Source organism: Choloepus didactylus, chromosome 6 (genome assembly GCF_015220235.1).
Source record: "Choloepus didactylus isolate mChoDid1 chromosome 6, mChoDid1.pri, whole genome shotgun sequence".
In the NCBI taxonomy this organism is placed as follows: domain Eukaryota; kingdom Metazoa; phylum Chordata; class Mammalia; order Pilosa; family Megalonychidae; genus Choloepus; species Choloepus didactylus.
Window position 1 is genome coordinate 115564664 of NC_051312.1, and position 20766 is coordinate 115585429.

The following is a 20766-nucleotide window of genomic DNA, read 5'->3' on the forward strand; positions in this document are numbered from 1 at the left end:
CCAGAAGAACTATTAAATGTAGAGTTCATGGTCCCACCTTCAATGACTGTATCAAAAGGCTTGAGGTTAGACCCCATAACTTGAAATATTAACAAGTTCTCCAGATTTCTCTGTCAGTGGCTCTCTGTTCCACAACACATTTGTAGAAATGCTGCTCTAAATTGCATTCCACTTAGGGAAAAGCACCCTGGCTCTTTGTAAATAATTGGAATAAATAAGAAAATCAACAACCTTGAAGACATAGAAGGAAAGTAATGTGCTCTCAATTCGGAGGCTTCTGTTTATTAGGAATTAGGGTAATTTGGGATCATCTTCTAATGGCATATCATTCCAAAGTAGGGCAACCAAGTAAACTAAGGGTGGCAGGTATGGGGAAGGAAGGAGCGATATTCAGTTTAATATCATTGGCAACCAAAACATCAAAGAACTACCTTGACTTAAGAGAAATACACAATATTTTGTTCCTCAGCTATGTGTCTTATAAGACTGGTTCCCTTTCTTTTCAGCATCAAAACTTGCCCAACAAAAGAAATCATAAGCCAAGCTGCATATGAATTAAGATATTGAAAATTATAGCTGAAACAAGCCAAGTAGCCATGGTGGACAGTCAGTGATTGATGTAGTGCATGTGGTATGCATGGACTGTTAAACTGTGTGATTGACATTCCTCAGAAGGGTAACATCAAACTTAGCTCTGGACTTAAGGTCAAAAAACCCCTATATTGGCCTTAGATCCCCCCAAGAGCTTTTAATAGAACCTAGTAACTTGACCAATTTGACTCTCAGCTCTCTCTTTTTAGAATAAGAAGGGTAAATTATATAAGCTAAAATCATCATAGTTTTAACATACTGATCCCATAAAATGTAAAGCAAACTTAAACCCAGAACATGATCATTGATTAAGTAGGAAAAAATACCTTAAGAGCTTTCTCACCTGTCCTTTCATCATCACTTGCAGTTCAAATTAGGCAATATAATTTGAAGCCTCTTATTCAAAACTTTTATTTTTAACACCTCATTCATGTATTAGCAACCTCTTGGGCCCTGGAGTAAAATTTAGCAGTCTTTGGCCATAGTATCATTTGAGGGACACCAGAAACCCCTACCTGGGCAAAATTACTCCCCACATAGTACAAGAAGTACCCACTCTTTAAGTCATTCTTAGGGATAAAAGCTATAAAAAAATTATCTTTTTGTAATTCACAAACTTTGTCTGGAAGGGAAGAGAGATAATACATGGAATAGTACCAGGAATCCTTTTATATTGTTCAGAGGAAAATTCAGGTTTTAAGGGGCCTGAGATGATATACAATTATGGGACCCTCTTTAATAAAAATAGTACAAAAGTATTCATTAAAAAGTGGATTTTTAAAGGAAAACTTATTTAGAATGGGAAAAGGAATCATAACAAAATACTGAAGCTTTGGGGATTCTGTTGGTTTAATGACAGAGTGGTATGGAAAAACAACCCATTATGTATTAAAGACTATATTTAATAGGTATATCTTACCAACTCTACACTAATACGAAGGATGAATAATTAGCAGCTGATAAGAGCTCTGGGATGTGTTATGTTATGATAATTGTTTAAAGTTGAGAGTGATGATGATTGTATAGCTAAGTGAAGATAATGTAAGAAACTGACTGTTTATCTTGTATTCTAGTTTGCTAATGCTGCCAGAATGCAAAACACCAGAGATGGATTGGCTTTTATAAAAGGGGTTTATTTGGTTACACAGTTACAGTCTTAAGGCCATAAATTGTCCAAGGTAACACATCAGCAATAGGGTACCTTCACTGGAGGATGGCCAATGGTGTCCAGAAAACCTTTGTTAGCTGGGAAGGCACGTGGCTGGCGTCTGCTCCAAAGTTCTGGTTTCAAAATGGCTTTCTCCCAGGATGTTCCTCTCTAGGCTGCAGTTCCTCAAAAATGTCGCTCTTAGTTGCACTTGAGATATTTGTCCTCTTTCAGCTTCTCTGAAGCAAGAGTCTGCTTCCAACGGCTGTCATCAAACTGCAGTTCCTCTCTCAGCTTCTGGACATTCTTCAGTGTCCTTCTTGGCTGTAGCAGCTTGCTCCTTCTGTCTGATCTTATATAGTGCTCCAGTAATTTAATTCAGACCCACCCTGAATGGGTGGGCCAACACCTCCATGGAAATTATCCAATCAGAGTCATCACCCACAGCTGGGTGGGGCACATCTCCACAGAAACACTCAAAGAATTACAATCTAATCAACACTGATAACATCTGCCCACACAAGATTACATCAAAGATAATGGCGTTTGGGGGGACATAATACATTCAAACTGGCACATCTTGGGATAGAATATATATATATAGTGAAGTTAGGAACCCACTTCTTAAATCAAGCCCTTGACTTGAGGCTTGCTCTTGTGAAATTCAGGGTTGTAAATGGGAGACTGAGCCCTCCTATAATTACGCCTAAGAGGCACCTCCAGGAAACCACTTTTGTTGCTCAGATATGGCCTCTCTCTCTCTCTCTCTCTAAGCCCAACTCAGCAAATAAATTCATTAACCTCCCCCCCTCCCCCAAGGGACATGACTCCCAGGGGAATGAATCTCTATAGTGATGTGGTACATGATTCCCAGGAAGGAGCCTGGCCCTGGCAGAGAGGGATTGAAAATGCCTACTTGACCAAAAGGGGAAAAAAGAAAGGTAATAAGCTGAGGCCACAGTGGCTGAGAGATCCCACATGGAGTCGAGAGGCTATCCTGGAGGTTTCTCTTATGCAGTCTCCAGCTAGACATCCGAAATGGCCACAGCACTCCATGCCCTTACCAAAAGTAGCCTCCAAATACCTAGGTCCCTACCTGAGATTCTATGAAAGATTCACTCACTAAGTTTTACCTTTCAGAAACTTAAATCCACCAGAATGTTCCTATACTAGATAAGTCCAAAAACCCAGAGGCAATAGCCTCTTTAAGAACAATAAGATGCAGCCCCCTTCCCCAACTCCCCCTTTCAATGTGAGTAAGTGCTCACTGCCTAGACACCCCTGAAGATGGAGAAGGAGATTAAGTGAGAGGAAGAGGTAGCAACAAAGAAGGTAAGATTTAACAAAGGTCTATGAATACTGAAACTTTATATGATTATATATATTTGGATGCTGGGGTGTTGGAATGGCTAGAGGTAGGTAAGTGACACAGTGGAACTGTGGCCTGTGACATCCTTTGGGATTTGTTCTTAGCTGCTCATTGAATTGTGCCTTGGGGGTCTTCAACCTTCTGTATGTATCTTCTGTTGCATAGTGGGGAGGGGACTGGGACTGTGGAACTGTAATCCATAACAATTTTTGTGATTGCTTATATAACTGCTTGTTCAGTTGTGCACTGGGAGTTGACGCCTTTCTGTGTGTATGTTGTATTTTACAATAATGGAAATGGCTGAGGTTGTGGGACTGTGAGCCATGACATTTTTTGAAATTTGCTCTCTAGTTACTTGTGAAATTGTACTTTGAAAGTTATCACTGTATATATGTTAAAGTTCACAACAAAAAATTTTAATAAGCATCATAATAAATCAGGTATTATTAAGCCTTTTCAGGTAATAGGTATACAAGGAAAAAAGAACACTAAAGAAACAATTTTAAGACTAAATGGGGAGAACCTGACTTTGGGGACTGCTCCAGGTGAGCAATCAAAGGTAGCCGCTGATTCAGGATGCCTGGGGGCCCTCATATGGGGGTATACAGGTTAGAGGACATTAGAGATAAACTTTCTATCATTGGATACATTCAGCTGAATTTGTAAGAATCAGTAGTAAGCCAAGTCCTTTACTTCATGGAGATAGGAGAGATGTAGGAAAAGAGGAAGACAGGAGGAAGAATTTTTTTTTTTAAAGGAAGTTGGAAAGTGGGGTGGGGTCAGGGGGGTCTGGAGAAGGATATAAAAAGAAATAGAAGGGAGAAACACTATTTAGAAAGAGAAAGAAGAAATCGCTCAACGTCTACTTTGAGTGATATAGTGATAGTGACCACTTGCTGTGATCACTAGGCTCTTGACATGCAGCAAACATTAGACCAGAAGGCTGTTGAGGGAGATAATCTGCTAAAGCAAGACATTCCAGCATACATTAATGGCTATTCCTTTTTATCCCCTCATTTCACAGGTTTAGGAAAATGCACCACAGAGGTTGCTGACCTGTTAAAGATGGGAGATTCTAGTCGTTAGCAGAGCCAGGCCTAGAAGCCCAATCTCTGATGAAAACATCAGTGATATTTTTTCTACTGTGATTGCTTACAAAAAAAATGAGCATGAGAAAGAAAGACAACCTCCCTGTCCCTCAGTGAACTTAAACACTTTCCATCTAACATTGCCCACATTTTACCTTCATGGCCCATCTCAAATGCCACATTTTTCATAAAGGTTTTCTGCCGAAAGGTAATCTTTTGCCCTGAGTATCTCCAGTGTATCTTACTTTCGTGTCTTATAATATTTACTCTATTCTGTGTTCTTTATTTTCTGCATGTCAGACACATATACACAAAGGAATTACTCACAGAGCCATAAAGGCACCAAACTCATACATGCACATCTGACCATACACATGTATACCCCCAAACACACACAGCCTCCTCAGGGAAGCACCCGTGTCTAAACCATAGCTGTTTCCTTTGTTGTGTTGCATACAGGGAGCTCCTAAAAATTACCTGTTGGGAGAAAATTGGCCCAGTGCTGCCTGATGGCACAAGCACCAGAATTGGCCAGCCCTCAGCTAGTGACTTGGTTTGGGTTGGTAAAAGGGAACTGGTCTTTCCAATTTCTTGGCTTCCACTGCCACCTCTAAACGGCGATGCTAAGCGTGTATCAACAGTCCACAAATTATCACTGCCTTCATTCTCTCATTTGTACTACCAGGTTAGACACTTTCTCCTGAATATCCTGTATTTCAAACTCAGTGCTTCTAAAATGAAAGTCATCAGCTTTCCTAATAACACTGTAGTTTTTTTTTTTTTTTCTTTTATTGACATCACCTAACCTTCCAAGCCCAAAATCTTAGTGTCCTTATTCACAATGCCTGCTCCCTTATCCAGCACCCATTGCAAGCCAAGTGTTGTCAGCTTTATTCTTGCTTGGCTTTTCCCTTCTAGTGCCTTTTCTCTTTTTTATATTCTCATATTTCTAGTTCAGGTTTTTATTACTTCTATCTTGGATTATTTAAATAATTTCCTAATCTATTTACCTGTCCCTATAATCTAATTCCAGGATATACATGTCAACATAATATCAAACCCCTATTCAAAACCCCCAATGGCTCCAAATTACTTACATATTAAAATCTGAATGTCTTACCTAGGCAATCAAGATTCTCTTCTTTGACCTTCATCTATATTTCCAAATTTATCTAGTGTTACTCTCCTTCACACAGCAACTTGCCAGCAAAATTCCATTTCTGTTTCTGATGATCTCCCATATTTTCCCTTTGTTTTCTACAGTTCTGTTTGCTGCTTCTCTCTTCTTTCCCCCACTTATCTAAAGCTCAGTTATTCTTATAATCAAAATTAAAACAGTCTCTCCTCCATGAAACTGTTCGTGATTTCTGGAAGTGATTGTTTTATCCCCTCATATGCACATAATACTTTTTGGGACACCTCTTTCATGTCACCCATCACTTCCTATCGTGTATTACAGTTATTTTGATACATAGCACTTCTCTCATACTCCTTATATGTTCTTTCTCTCTTTCAGAATATACTTACTGGGTGCTTGAGCACATAGTCAATATCTGATTTATCTTTTGTAACACCCACACTGCCTAGCATAATGCCTTCCATGTTATATTTATTCAATAAATACCATGTGGATTTAATAAATGGATGTTCATTTATTTGTCAGTGATTAAGGAAGTCATGATACTTTTTCTACTTAAAAAGAAAAATAAGAATCAACATGATTATTTACTATGGGAAATGTCCATAGTTGTTTATTTCTTTTGGAGAATAATCATTAGCTTAACTACCAGTGTTAGTTAACATTTTCAGTAATTAAAACATTAAATGGTATTGAACATAAATACAATTCATCCCTTAGGGAAAGACTATAATTTCACCATAATGATTGAGCCTACATGTACTTCTTATTTCAATGTATCAAAAAATTTAGCAGTCATCAAGTAGACAATAGCAACCAAACCACAGTGATTTTCAATGTAGCATCTCCAGAATTTGAAGGAAATTGTGACATTCATTTTATGTTTAAAAACTATTCTTTTTTCCCAGGTGTGATGGGAGAATATGAGCCGAAAATTGAGGTCCATTTTCCTTTCACGGTTACAGCTGCTAAGGGAACAACTGTTAAGATGGAGTGCTTTGCACTTGGCAAGTAAGTACATATTCTTCCATAATTAGATACAATTGTTTATTAAAATGTGACGTCTTATTTTTGGATCACTTATTTTGCTAGATTGCATTTTCTCAGAAGCTCCTTGGTGGTTATTCATTTTTTAAAAGAAGGGCAAATGGGAATTGATGAAGTAACCAATTATAATTCTCTTCCTAGTCATTTCTATGGAAAATAATGTATATAATTTTGCTATTTTACCAGCAACTTGAATAAATGAAAGAAGAGCTTTACATATCTTTTGCCCACATGTCTTAAAATTTCAGCCTAAACTCAAAAGCAATGACACAAACGAAAGGAAGATAAAAGGACAAGGAACTCTCTGCTCATCTGGATGGGATATAGATTCTGATAAGATTTAATAAGGCAACAATATATCAATCATAAGGATAATATTTATGTGAACCAGCTGATCATTTCAGTTTCTTCTGAAATAATGATAAAATGATAGCACCAGCAGCTAATATGTACACCTAATAATTCCCCAAATCAGAAAGATGTTATCTATCACATCCTAATATCTGTTATACTTCATGATTCTATTTCTGTGGGTTTAAATCCCATGAAATGTAGTTACTTGTCAAATGACAATAATAATGTGGATCCTGAAAGTAGAGGATGAGTGGGATTTTGATTATTCTTGATTGGAGTTTTATGATTTATTTTAAGCAGCGTTGTTGGGTTTTTCTTTTTTCTTTTTCTTTTTTCCTCTCTTTTAGGATGATAAGGCCTCAGGGTCCTTTCCAGACTCTATAATTATAATTTGCATAAATACATTTCTATAGGAAATACTAATCATTTTACTTCATTTTTAGAGAGCTAACTCCCACAACATAACAATTAAAGTGCTTGAGATAAATATGCTACACACAAATGTGCTTTTTAAAGTAGGTTTAACCTATGGGTGAGGAAAATATTAGTAAACATGAAAAATTCAGTAGGTAAGTGGAGGCTTCAGTGATGAACCCAGTAAGCACCAAGTTTTATAATTTCAATATTGATTGAAGTAGCATGTCTTTGCAATTCTACTCAGATCCAAGTAGAAGCAGCAGCATAATAAACTAAAATCAAAATAGATTGTTGAGTGGCCCATCTTTTAAGCAAATGATAGCCATAAAAAGAAATACATTGCAAGAACTTAAAATACCTCTAGGAGCTATTTAGGCAGATATCTAAGGAAGACCTCCCAAACCAGAGATAATAGTTAAATGCATAAGATTAAATAATACCTTGAAATTCCTATATTTCATCATGTTCCCATGTTGCAGTGTCATGTATGTATGAAAATGTCTCAAGTGAAAAGCTCTATTCTGACAAATGCAAAAATACTATATTTTGACTTGAGTCCAAAGATTTTATGTATATCCTGCAGCTAAATAATTCTTAAATGCCAGAATTTGTACTAAAGCCACAAACAAAGGAAAGTCATATTGTAAAATGTGTTAGTGAACTAGATTTATACAGAAAAATAATAATATAGGATATTTCCCCAGGCAAACTTATTTAATAAGTTAGATGTGTTTGCTTTTAGAAGCCTTGAAATATGCTCAGTAAATTAATTCTTAAAGTACCTTTCATTCTAGGTAAGATCCAACAGTCAAATCATTTATATTATTTTATTAATATTTCATTTTTCTTCAACTTCTCCACTCTTTTGTCCGCCAACAAACCTCCCCATCCCCACCCCACCCCAAAAATAAAGGAGGGCAAGGAAGACATGTAGCCTCAGACAAGATCATCTCTGTTGCTCATTTGCTATCCTTTCTGTGAAATGTCACAAATATGAAGAAAATGTGTCAAGAAGAGGCTTGTGTTTTCCTTAATACTGTACCTGCTACCCTGGTCAAAGTAAACAAGATGAGAGAAATAACATCGTATATATATTAATTCATTTGCAGCATTTTACCATGCAGATTAGATAATCCTTGCTTGCAGACATGATCAAGGCTGTTTCAAATCAATGCCCTGGCATCTGGTTTGATCCTACAGTTCACCTAAGCTGCTTGCCACTTTAACAACTCCATGGTGCTCTGGTGGGCCTTTGTCTTTTCTGAAAACTTTAATATCTTGCACTGGATATTGGTCAGGTCCCTGTCACCCTGGCCGATTCTTCCCTGCTCTATGTGTTCTTACGGAGTATTTTAACCAAATGTTCATCACGGAATATTAAATTCAAATTCTGGCATGGAATATGTCAAGCTCTTTTCTACCTCATGGCCTTTGCACTTGCTGTTTGCTCTGTCTGGATCACTCCTCTGTTCTTTCAGTGCTGCCTCTCTCTCATCCTCTGGCCTCAAATATCACCTCCCTAAAAAGGCCATCTGTGACCACCTCATCTAACTCACACCCATTTTACTCTATCTAAACACTTGGGTTTTTTCCTCATAACCCTTACACAATTTTAAATTGTTACATGTGTGTTTCTTTGCTTAAAAAATGGAAAACATAAAAACTATTCTGCATCAGTCAGGATCCCATCTGGAAACAGAGTCTTACCCGATGGTTCAAAAGAGGTTAGTGAAGGCACGCTTCACAGCATCGTGAGCAGGGTTAAGAGGACCAAGAAGAGAAGCCAAGGTGTTCAGAAACTAATGAGAGCAGGAAGCCATTATCACCCTGAAGCCTGAAAGAGCAAGGGGGAGGAGATGTGTTATCAGAACAGTGAGATCTGGAGATAAAGAGCTGGGCAGGGGGCACCCAACAGGAGCTCTGTAGTCATGTATCCTCTGAAATCATGAGGAGATGTTGTCATCATAAGAACACAGACAAGGAAGGGGTCAGGAAGTTCATATCCTGACTTTTTTCCTCATCTCTTCTGACCTCCTTTGATGGCTCACATGGCCAAAGCCAACCAGAAGCCTACCTGCAAACCTAGAGGAAGCAGTCTGTAAATACAAAGCAGGGCTGAGAGTCTTGTGGGGACAGAGGGATGACAGTCAAGAGAGGCTAACAGAATAGCCACCATGGTCCCCATTATTAGGCCTTAAGCCCCAGGAGGGCAAGAATCATGACTGAATCCCTAAGTTGTTTCTCCCTAGTGCTAAACACAGTGGTTGGCCCAAAGGTGGTACTCAGGAAATATTTGCTGAATGACTGAATTAACTCAGAAATACTGTGTCTACTTAATCTTAGCAACTCTTTATTGACAAATAATAAATAATATCTTTTTAAGTCACAAAGCTTCTTGACTACTTCCTGCCTTCTCAAATACAGCCATCCACATCCACTAGACACTACTCCCTTGCCTTCTCATCTTCTTCTATTTAAATACAAATTCAGACTTTACTCGTGTCCTCATCTCTTCCTGCCTTGTTCTTGTCTCATTCTTTCAAGTATCTCCTTCTCTTAGACCTGTAATTTCTCTTTCTCCCTTCATTTTATTCTCAAAACTTATTTTCACATCCAAGTCATGCTCAGTATTTGACAAAACAGTCCAAAAAGCCAACCTTGATCCATTGCCCCATAGGAATATTTTTTGGTTTTGTTTGATTTGCTTGCTTGCTTGCTTTTTTTGTTTGTTTTGAGGGGTAGAGTGAGGGTAAGAATTAGAGAGATTTGCTATATTTAAGAGGCCACATGGAAGGACAGACTGAAGATTATATAACACAAGGTGATATTTGATGGAATAATGACTTGAATGACAAATAAGGAGATCGTAAATACAAAGTCTTGCTGTTTCCAACCTTGCATCTTCCCAACCCTACTGGAGCAATCCAGATTTCCTACAAAAAATCACCATTTTTATCATGTTATTTATTGAATCAAACATTGCTGTAGATCAGCCTCTTCTCTTAAGGGAAAATGACCCATTGATTAATGCAGAGTTGACAAAAAAGCAAGGGGTGGGCTTTGCATGGTTCATCTCATAATTGTAAATGAACTAAATATCCTTGAACGAACTGAACATCAGATTCTGGACTGAAGGTATTTAGAACCAACTGTGTGACAGGGACTGTATTAGCTTCCATTTACCGAGGAGATCCCATTTTATCTTCACAGGTACATTCTGCTAGATCTTGCATCACATTTTCTAGAGTCCATTCTCAGTTGCTACAGCAGCAGCAGCTGCACTCCTTGACTGAGCTATCCCCCCTCAGTCAACTTTTATTGCTGGACAGATTGACTGATCAGCTTTGTTGTTACAATTTTGAACTGAAACTAAAGTACAATAATGGCAGATTTTCTGCCTTTTGCACTTTCTCTGACCCATGACATGATCTACTTTCCTAGTTTGATAAGCCAAACTAGGAAATTTATCTGACTTTGAAGAATCATACATTCAAAACATGTCAGAATACTGTTCCATTACTCACAAACTTCACTTTTACTCTTCTAAAAACATACATTTATCTCTAAATGATCTACCCTAAAGACATTCAGTTCCTGTAATTTAGGTGTTGAAGTTTAATGCAACCATAGTTGCACAGATAATGTTGAAATATATAAGCTTATGATTCTTCCATATTCTTAAAAATAGCAGAAGATAAATGATTTTAGGTTATTGGATTTTACTATCTTTTGATATCACCCAAGTTCCCCAACCTGGCTAACTCGAAGTTAAGTAAAAAATCAAAAGGAAAGCTGTCAGCTGTAAGATATCTTCCAAAGAAACCCAAGCTTAAATCTTAATTTAGCAAAAATCAGATGGTTTCTCTATAGGCTACAGGGACAAAATACAACAGAAGCACACTAGTTATACTTCTAGAAATTTCCCTTAAAGTAGACTTGCTCAATACTGAGTGTAGAACTTGCAACATGAAGTAACTGTGTCACGCTATATTTGGTGTCGGTCAATTATGCAAAGATATTATTTCCTCAGATAAATAAGAAATGTTTAAAGATAATCCATAGAGAAAAAGGGTATGTAAAGGCTTGGGAAATACAGCAAAGTGCTTGAAAAAATGGAGAGGGGGGATTAATCACTTTGGAAAGAAAAGGCTGCTTTAAACATATGGAAGGTTATTATCAAGAGATTGCTCACAAGCTGTTCTCCAGTTTCAACAAGGTTGAGGAAGGAGGGCTCTTTGGAGAGTATGAGATTAAACTAGCAGAATTAGATTGGATGTGATGTAGAAGTTCTTGACAAAAAGAGTTGTTACCGAGAAAATGGGTTATCAGGAGAGGCAGGAGACGCTCTTTCCCCACACTGCTTTAAGAATATAATAATACCCATTTGTCTTCTAATAATTTAGATGTAATGTTCCCTGAAATGAGAGAAATGGTCTAGGTCAGAGTTGGAAATGAAAATTTTAAACATTCTTTTTTGCTGGCCGCTCATCCGCCCACAGGCTGAATATTAGAAGGGGAAGGATAGAGCCAGGCAGACTTAATTAGCTGCTGCTTGGCAGCTATGTTATTACATAACATTTTAAAGTGGTTGGTGGCATATGCAGGAAGTTGAAATAAAGAGAGTGGCCTTTTCTCTCTTGGCATCAGCCTGGAGAACCTGTTTAGGGAAGGAAGAGTATGTTTGATACTAACCAGGTGTGCTTTTAAACAATGGATACAATACCCTTGAGAGGAATGAGAGATGTGGGGTCAAAGGAATATGCAGGAAAGGAATCCCACGAGGACCCAATAAATATTTCCTCCCAATAGTTTTCTCTACATGTGGTATGTAATTTAAAGTTGGTAATATTTTCAACTGGTTGTGCTCTGTTTTTAAGTCAAGTCTACATGGAGAAAGTCAGTTCTAATTTCAGATTCCTAATTCCCCATATCTGACCCTAACTACATATCCTTCACCTTCTCTTGATTTGTCAGTCTTTCACACACATAAATCATGGTCATCATCATCGTAACCCCTGTCCCTCCACCTCTCTATTCCTGCAGAGTTTTAGTTTCTTCCTAGCTGTGGCTATCTACTATAAACTGGAACCCATGTGGAGCTGTTTCAATTAGGATTACACTAACAACCCACATTTTGTCTGCTTGAGCTTCCATTTTGCTAACTCTCAGCTCAGCTCAACCATCGTTCCCTCCAGTCCAGGGATGCCCTGCCAGACGTCTCTGCTTCGTGGCTCCATGGCATATTCTTGTCACCTCACCTTGGCTTGGTCCTAGGTGAAGCCTAGGAATCTGTTTTCATTTCTAGTTTACTTCCTTTGATAATCCCTACAGTGCTGTTCAACTACCATTTATTAAGCATCTAAATGTGCACAAAAGATCTCTTTCCTCCTTTAGTTTCCATGACAATACAGGATCCTTATCCTCTTCCTAGTTCTTTGGCCACACCTTTGCAAGAATTTTCAGTCCCATTTTTCTCCATTTGTTTTGTCTGATCTCTCCCTGATCCAACCTATTCTTTATCTGCAGCAAAAGCTATTTTCCTAAAATAAGAGCCTTATCAAGTCATTTCCTGGTCCATGATTTTAATTCGTAGTTGCCTTGTATAATAAAATCTAAAAAACTTAGGATAATAGAAAATGTAGAAAGACAGTAAAGTATAGTGATTAAAGTAAGGACTCTGGAGCTAGACTGCCTAAAGTTTGAATTTCTGCTCCGACTCTTGATAGCTCAAACGTATAGCCTTGGGCAAGTCATTTAACCTGTGTCTCTGAATCCTCATTTCTAAAATGGGAATGATAATTTTACCTACATAATATGATTGTTGTGGGGATTAAAAGAGGTAATAGAAAGAACAGTGTCTGGCACAAAATCTGCACAGTAACTGTTAGCTATTATCATTAACAGCCTTTAAGGTAAAGAATTGTCAACTGGATATAAGCTTAACAACTAGGTAAATGAAAGGGTAAAATGACTTCGGAGAAGTAGCACCTGCAGGAAGCAGCTACCCCCTCTAGGGCCGAGGGAACAAAAGCAAAAATTGGAATAATTAAAATTGGAAGCTCTGATGTACCCCTAAGGAACCCAGACCTCTGAGCGGGCGCACCAGCAAGCTGGGATGCAAAGAAGCTACTCCTGCAAGTTTGGAAAAACCACAAGTGAGATTCAGTTGCTGCTATAGGCAGGGAGACTTGCTGAGGTGCTATTCACAGGAAACTTAAAAGAACCCCACAAGAAACCCACTGAGAGCAAAAGGTGTCCCTTCTCCCTCTCCAGGCTTGTCTTCCTCCAGCTCCCCCTACTGGCAGTGCTTCACAGGGTGACTTCTCCCAAAGCAGAGATTTGGTTTGCAGAGACCAAGCCCAGGCATCACAAAGCAGTTTGGAAGGGTGGAGCTGAAAGTAGTAACTGAATAATTGTCATAGGCTCCACTTGCCTTTTCAAACCTCATAACCAGCCACACCCTGTGTACCTTAGCCACAGGTGCTTTTCCACTTCTGTGACTCTGTAACCCTCAGTCTAGAACATCCTGCCGGCACAATCTTGTTCAGTCTTTGGAACTCTGTGACCACCAGTATTTCACCATTTAGCCTGCCCTATTGGGGCCAGCTGTGTGTATTTGTCTTCTTCATTGGGCTAAATTTTGGGATCTCTTGAGTATTCCTGTATGCAGCAGGAGCTGAATACATTTACTCAACTGAATGAAGGTATGAAGAATGTGTTCCATGTTTTATAGCAGGAGGTATGTTATTACTTTTGGTTTGGTTCCAGAGAGGTGCCTCCAGATGCCTTTCACATGTCTTGGTCCAGAAAATTCTTACCACATTATATTAGCTACAGCTTTCTGGCAGATTTCATTTCACCATGTGACCTTTTGCAGACCCCAGAAAGATCACTAGATATGTCATATAACCGCCAACAACAAAGAAGTAAAATTTGGTCACTGATGTTTAAATGACCCTGAGCACAAGGGCAAACTTGGGGTTATTCTGTAATAAAAAAGCCATATGCTATGAAGCAACATCAGTTTATCTACTCTAACAATCCTGCCTGCTAATAGTGTTACAGGCAGATTTTTTATTTTTTTTTTTACTTTACATGTTCCTTATCTTGCTTTTGCAGCTATTAACACAATCAGATCAGCTGTGCTCAAAAGGCCCTGAACCAGTTACTGTAATAATTATGTGAATGACCTTTCCAGATTCATCTGAAACCTGGTGATAGAGGTGGGAGGGAAGAACACATTCAATTTCCTGCCCTTTTCAGTTCCTGCTTATCTGTCTTTCAGATAGCATTTGCAAATCATCTTTTGTTATACTCCATCAAATGCCTATTAGGCAACGTAGAATTTTTTAAAAAATATTTTATATGCTTATTGCAAATAAGAAAGCATCAGTTATCAATTCATAAAGTCATTCTTGTTATAGTTTGTTTTCTTTTCCTTGGTCCTTAGTCAGGCTGTCTCAGATGGCTGCTCTTCTGTCCCCTTGTAACTGTGAGAATGACAAATATTCCTCTGAGATTTCCCACAGCTTGCAACTGGCAAACGTTACTGAAAGAAGCTGCTCTTTAGTTACCGATTGATGATTTATTAATACTGTTTATTTGAAACTACCAGTCACTAAGGGCTGTAGGAATTAAAAATAAATTGGAGTTGTGTGGTATTTATCTATCAAACAAAAAATCAAATTACTTCATTGTTAGATTGACAGAACATCTGGGCATAGGAGTCAGTCACTGGGCCTATGTATCTGTAAATGCATAGCTGTTACCTAAAAGAAGTACATTATGGAGTCAACGAAATTTACCCTTATAAGCTTTACTGCAGTTGAGACCAAGGATGCATCTTGATTTCAGGTGTTACCCTCAGGGGCTGGTCCCTGGAAGAACCTTAGAGATCATGCAGCTGGACATCAATCTGTAGAAGGGAAACAGAGTCTCCAGGAGAGAAAGGCTATACCAAGACATGTAGGTGTATTGCTCAGGCTAATGTTTTGATGTGTCTTCATCTGATGTGCTTTACATTTTCAACACTCTTCCATAGTGTCAACAGGGAGTGTTTTATTTATTTATGCACTCAGAGGCATTATCTATTTCTAGGGAAAAGGGACCAATTTATTATTCACATTTGGAGTCACAGTTAACTGGAATCATATTTCCACCTTTTCCAAGGCTGTCATAAGATCACTTAATCTGCCTCAGCAGAGAAACTACATGCATGCACAAGGCCCCACAGCTAGCAAGATAGAGAACCATGTCTCCTGATTCTTAAACTGATGCTCTCATCAATTGACATGCCAGTTTTCAGTTGCTAAAAGTAATTTCCTGTTTATCGTAGGAAATAGTTTTCTAGGTGCACTTAAGTGTCTCAGTGATTTAGAACAGAAGTATGTTTATACAAGACAAGCCACCAAGGGTGTAAAGGTAAGAAATAATTGCAAAATTGCTGACATTTTTACTTGGATTGGTTTACTCTGGTCCAACAGCTTCATTTTGGGTGAATCTTCCTGCAGTTTTCATTGAATAGCTCTTCCACTGGATGCAGATTGTGGCATCAGAACCTGGCTGGCTAATAAGAATCATAAATAGGATATGAGGAATCAGACTATCTACCATGAGACTGTAACTTCATTCTATCCACTCCCCCCAAAATGTTTCACCAGATACTGATTTTGACTGAATAAGAAATTAGTAGAGGGGAAAAAAAAAAAGAAGTTTCAAACAAAAAGATGTTAACAATCTCGGTATATTTAAAACTGAACTTCTACCAAGTACAGGATGGTTTCCGTATCTCACTTAGATTCCAACGACATCCCCATATGCTCTCAATGGATTATGAATGGGGTGAATTGAGGCAAATCAGTTATCCTCACTGACCTCAGATTACTCATTTTGAACTCTCACAGTCTAATTTCTGTAAGTTTTATAATAATCACTCACAAATTCCAATGGAGTGTTCCATTAGAAATTTAAAGTTTTTGCCCAATTGTTGTCTCTTCTATTGGTGACTTAATATCCATAATGCTGCTTTCCTTCTTTCCTTCCTTCCTCTCTTCCTTCCTTCCTTTCCCAAGCTTTACATCATACTGTTCCACCTAACTGAAAATCCCTCTTCACTTGTCTTCTTCCTTCTAAAACCATCTCTTCCAACCCAGCTCTTAGAGGGCTCAGGTCGGGGCAGCCACAAGACCAAAGAACTCTCCAGGCACAGAGTCAGACATGAGTTTTATTAGGACTTACAAACAGGAGAGTCTCAGGTGGTGGCTGACCGGAAAATGAAAGGAGCGCCCTGCGAAGGTGGGAGTGCAAAGGGCGGCTCATAAGGGCTTAGGACAAAGACATTCCATAGGGTATGAGAATAGAGTTTCAGCAGGGTCTCATGACACAGGGGTCTGGAGATAAGTGGTTTAGGACACCATCTGCACATTCTTTCTTCCCTGAGGAGGTCTGTTTACCTTCAACTTCTATCCTGGTCATATAGGTGGCTACATGCTGCAACTTACTCTCCATATGGAGGGGGAGCCCGGCCCTGGGTCTCCATACCATCTCTAATCACTCAATAAAATCCATCTAAAATCCTATCTCTTTCATAAAAATTTAATTAAAATCAACCTAAAATATTCAGTGCCACCCAGCCAGCCATTTCTTAAGCACATTCTAGGTACTTGTTAATATTCTCTGAAGTGGGAGCACTGCAGTGTGCTACTATGGCCAGACTAGTGGTGGTAACAAACCCCAGTTCTCAGTGGCTTAATACAGTCATCCAGGCTCCTTCAGTCATAGTCCTCTTCCATCTTCTAAGGCCTTTTCTTCCTCTGGATTCAGCCAGTGGATTGGGAAAGAGCTAAAATGCATGGCAGGTCATGTGACATTCTATAAACAGGCCTGGATGGGGTGTTTATCACATCTACTCATTCCATTGCTAAAACTAAGTGACCTAACCATCTCACTGCAAAGGAGGCTGGTAAATGTAGTCCTGCTGTGTAGCCAGCACAGAAAGGAAATGGAACTTAACACTGGCCATCATATTATCTTCTTCTTAATATAACCAAAAGAAAAATCATTAACTTTTTCACCTCTCCTCCAGGGCAAAGTCTACTCCTCCCATTATATTTATGTATAAGATTTAGACACACATTTTTTTGTGCTTGATTTATGGGTTCTATCATGATTGTTGCTCTCTCAAAGATACTCTGTTGAATCAGAGAAAAATGTATTAGTTCATGAGTCCTGGTTGTCTGTGCTAATAAGGAATGCTCTCAGTAGAGTCATGGCTAATCAGAAAGCTGGTGGTCTGTAAGCACAGATTTAGAGTGAAGTGAGTTGGTTTCCATGTGGGCTATAACTGTCAAGTCACTGCAGACTGACAGACTATCCTGCGGCTCTCTTGAAATATTTGTTTGTATTTTACCTCTCAAAAAGATTAAGAACATCTCTAATTCATGTTGGAGAAAACTAATTTTATATGTATTTATAATCATTACTGTTATGGTCTACTTTTTCAAGATACTTTATCAACTACTGAAAACTTTTAGAATTATGTAACCTCATGACTATATACAAAAATTTATTGATGCACAGTTTTTCTCTTATCAGTTGTGTATTTAAATTGGTGGTTTCCTCTGGGTTTTCAGGGACACGCATTAGCCTCATTGGTCACATATTAATAAATCATATTCTAGAATCTTATGACAGAAATATTTCAGTAAGTACCTAATCCTATAAATTCATGTATGAACTCTAGTTTTTCCCAGTTTAGAATTTATCCTGAAATTTAGAGGATGCATCATGGTGTAGGTCTTCAGTTTCTTACAAGATGGGTGACATTGGTGAAAACTCTCCCTTGTATCTCTGATATATATGACATCAAGACACAGAAGATCCTATATAAAGTTTATTTGTTCACTCTTATGCTCTTAACAAATAAGTAACCAGAGATATATAAAACCCTTTTTGTCTTTGGAGTATCTCTCTCAGGGCATTTATTATACTACCTGGAAACAGGTGCCATATAGAGAGGGTGGTGGTAACATCACTGGAAAAAGGCAGTTCACTGAATTATAATTTTCAAAATCATCTCCTATGCCTATATCTTAAAAGTAACATTAGCTTGGTTTTATTTCTCCCTGCAGTACTACTATTTTTAAAAAATCCTGGGAAGATAAAATATTGCAATTTCATATCTTCACTTTTATATTGTAAATCTATTTGTAGTTTTTAAATATGCAATTAAATGAAATGTGCATGTATTCACACTGTAAAATCAAAGTACACTTGAATTTTCTGTTGCTTTATGCATTGTTTCCTTAGATAAGTCATGTTATGATACTTCACCATATCTTAGTATTTTCTATTTCATGTAACAATGAAGTCGAGTCCTTGGCTGTATGTTTGATTTTCAATGGTGGAGTCACATGCACATGATAGAATTTGCTGCAAGTAAATTTGCTAATGTATTGCATGTATCTGTGAGACCAGTATGTGTATGAAAATATGTGTATATCTGTATGTGTACATAAATAAATGGTTACATCCACAGAAAGACAGACAGAAAATATTGACATGAACCAAACATCCTTCATTCTGTCTTTTCTTTCTTTTTCTCATTTTTCAAACTGGCAATGTAATATAGCAGCATCTACCTTCTGTGGCCTGATAACTGTTTTTGTTGGTAGGTAAATAATGCAGAAGGGTTTTCATGTCAGATTTTTAGAATAATGTGTTTTAGTCTTAAAAATAAGCTTAACTAATAGCCAATAGATACAAAAATGATACTCTGTAGGGACATGTATCAACTGGGGATTTATAGTACAGAAGGCAAATGATAAGTACTTCTGATCATTTCTCTTCCCTACTTTTCTTTAGGATATTGAATCAATGTGCTTTAGAACTTCTAGATGATCTCATTTATGTCCGTTTTCTCAAAGTAAGGCACACTGTGAAATCAGGTCCTTTGTTTCAAAAATCCCTACAGAGGAAAAACAGCCTTCTCAGCACTTCTGAAAGGAGAGCACACATCAGTGTCCCCTATATAGCCACATAGGACAAGAAAATCTTCCTGCCTCTACCTTTATGTCATTATGTTGCATTTATTCCCATTCCATTGAGTGAAGGCATATATAATAGACTTCAAGACATACTTTTTTTCTCATTTTAACTCTTCTGAAATCCAGATGTGTATTGCAATTGATGATATGTCATAGTTTAGTTGGCAGTGTTTTCTTTCTTAGTGATTCATAAAATAATGGTGTGTCGTACAACCAGAGATATCTTGGATGTGATGAATTAGAGTAATTAAGGCTAAAGTGGCAGAAGTTAAACCCTAACTTAGGAATCAAGTCAATCAGAACCTGAGTGATGACATGTTCTTCCTTCATTTATATGCTGTTTAATTTTTAACACCTGAGTTAATAAATACAATCTTTCCCCATAGCCCTAGAAAGCTATTAGAATAAATGGTTGTTGACTGCATATTTTTATCTTTTAATGTCAACAAAATTTATTTTAGCACCAACAGTTTGTCACCACTGACCATGTGATCTGTGAGATTCCACACAAAAATCCCTCTTGAAAGAGGGAATTGAAATATAAAGGAAGCTAGCCCAAGATAATTCCTCTGTCATTGCCTTTGGCATCATCATGAGTCTCTGGTTTTCCTTGACTGTATGTTACAAATAACAGAAAATAGTTATAAAAACATAATTACTGGTATCTAAAGAGATGATGCATAAGATGGCTACCCCATAGGTTTTAATTTTGTTTTTGTTTAGGAACTAAAGGGGGGTATAATAGAACAAATAAATATTCTAATACATTTTCAGTGACTTAAATATGTAGAGAAAATGCACATAAAGTCAGAGGATCAAGTAAGTAAGTTAATTATACTGCTAAAGTATTTTGTCAGGCTCTTTCTTAAAGTAAAATAAACATGTTTAAAAGGTACAATTTGATGCATTTTAACATATGGATTCACCCAGGAAACTATCACTACAATCTTCCTAATGAACATATCCAGCACCCACAAGCGTTCACGTGTATGTTTGTGATCTCTCCCTCCTTCCCATCTATGCATCCTCCAGCCCTAAGCAATCACTGATCTGTTTTCCCATCACTAAATAGTAATTTGCATTCTGTAGGATCCTATGTAACCAGAATCAAATAATATGTATTCTTTTTTATCTGGCCTTTTTTCACTCAGAATAATTTTCTTGAGATTCATCTAGGTTGTAGAAAGTGTCAATAGTTGGCTTCTTTTTATTGCTGAATAGCATTCCATTGTATACTACAGTGTGTTCCTCTAATTTATGGGAATATGGGTTGTTTCCAGGTTTCAGCTATTACCAATGAAGTTTATATTAACATTCACTTACAGTTATGCACATAAACTTTCATTTCCATTAAGTAAAAACCTGGGAGTAGAACAGGTAATTGTATAGTAGGGGTGTATTTACATTCCCATCAGCAGGTAACTTTGCTGACACTTGGTCAGTCTTTGTATTTTTGCTTTTCTAATATGTGTATAGTGTTATCTCATTGTGGTCATAAATTGTATTTCCTTGTTGTAGTTTGCTAATGCTGCTGGAATGCAAAACACCAGAGATGGATTGGCTTTTATTAA

At 37.7% G+C, this 20766-nt stretch overlaps 1 protein-coding gene across 1 annotated transcript in view; it reads left to right on the forward strand.

Moving 5' to 3' along the window:
• Nucleotides 1-20766, forward strand: part of CNTN5 (contactin 5) — a 1285703-nt gene that overhangs the window by 963379 nt on the left and 301558 nt on the right. Inside the window, exon 11 of the mRNA XM_037841191.1 lies at nt 6242-6344. Coding sequence (XP_037697119.1) covers nt 6242-6344 — 103 coding nt within the window. The remainder of the gene's footprint in view (nt 1-6241; nt 6345-20766) is intronic.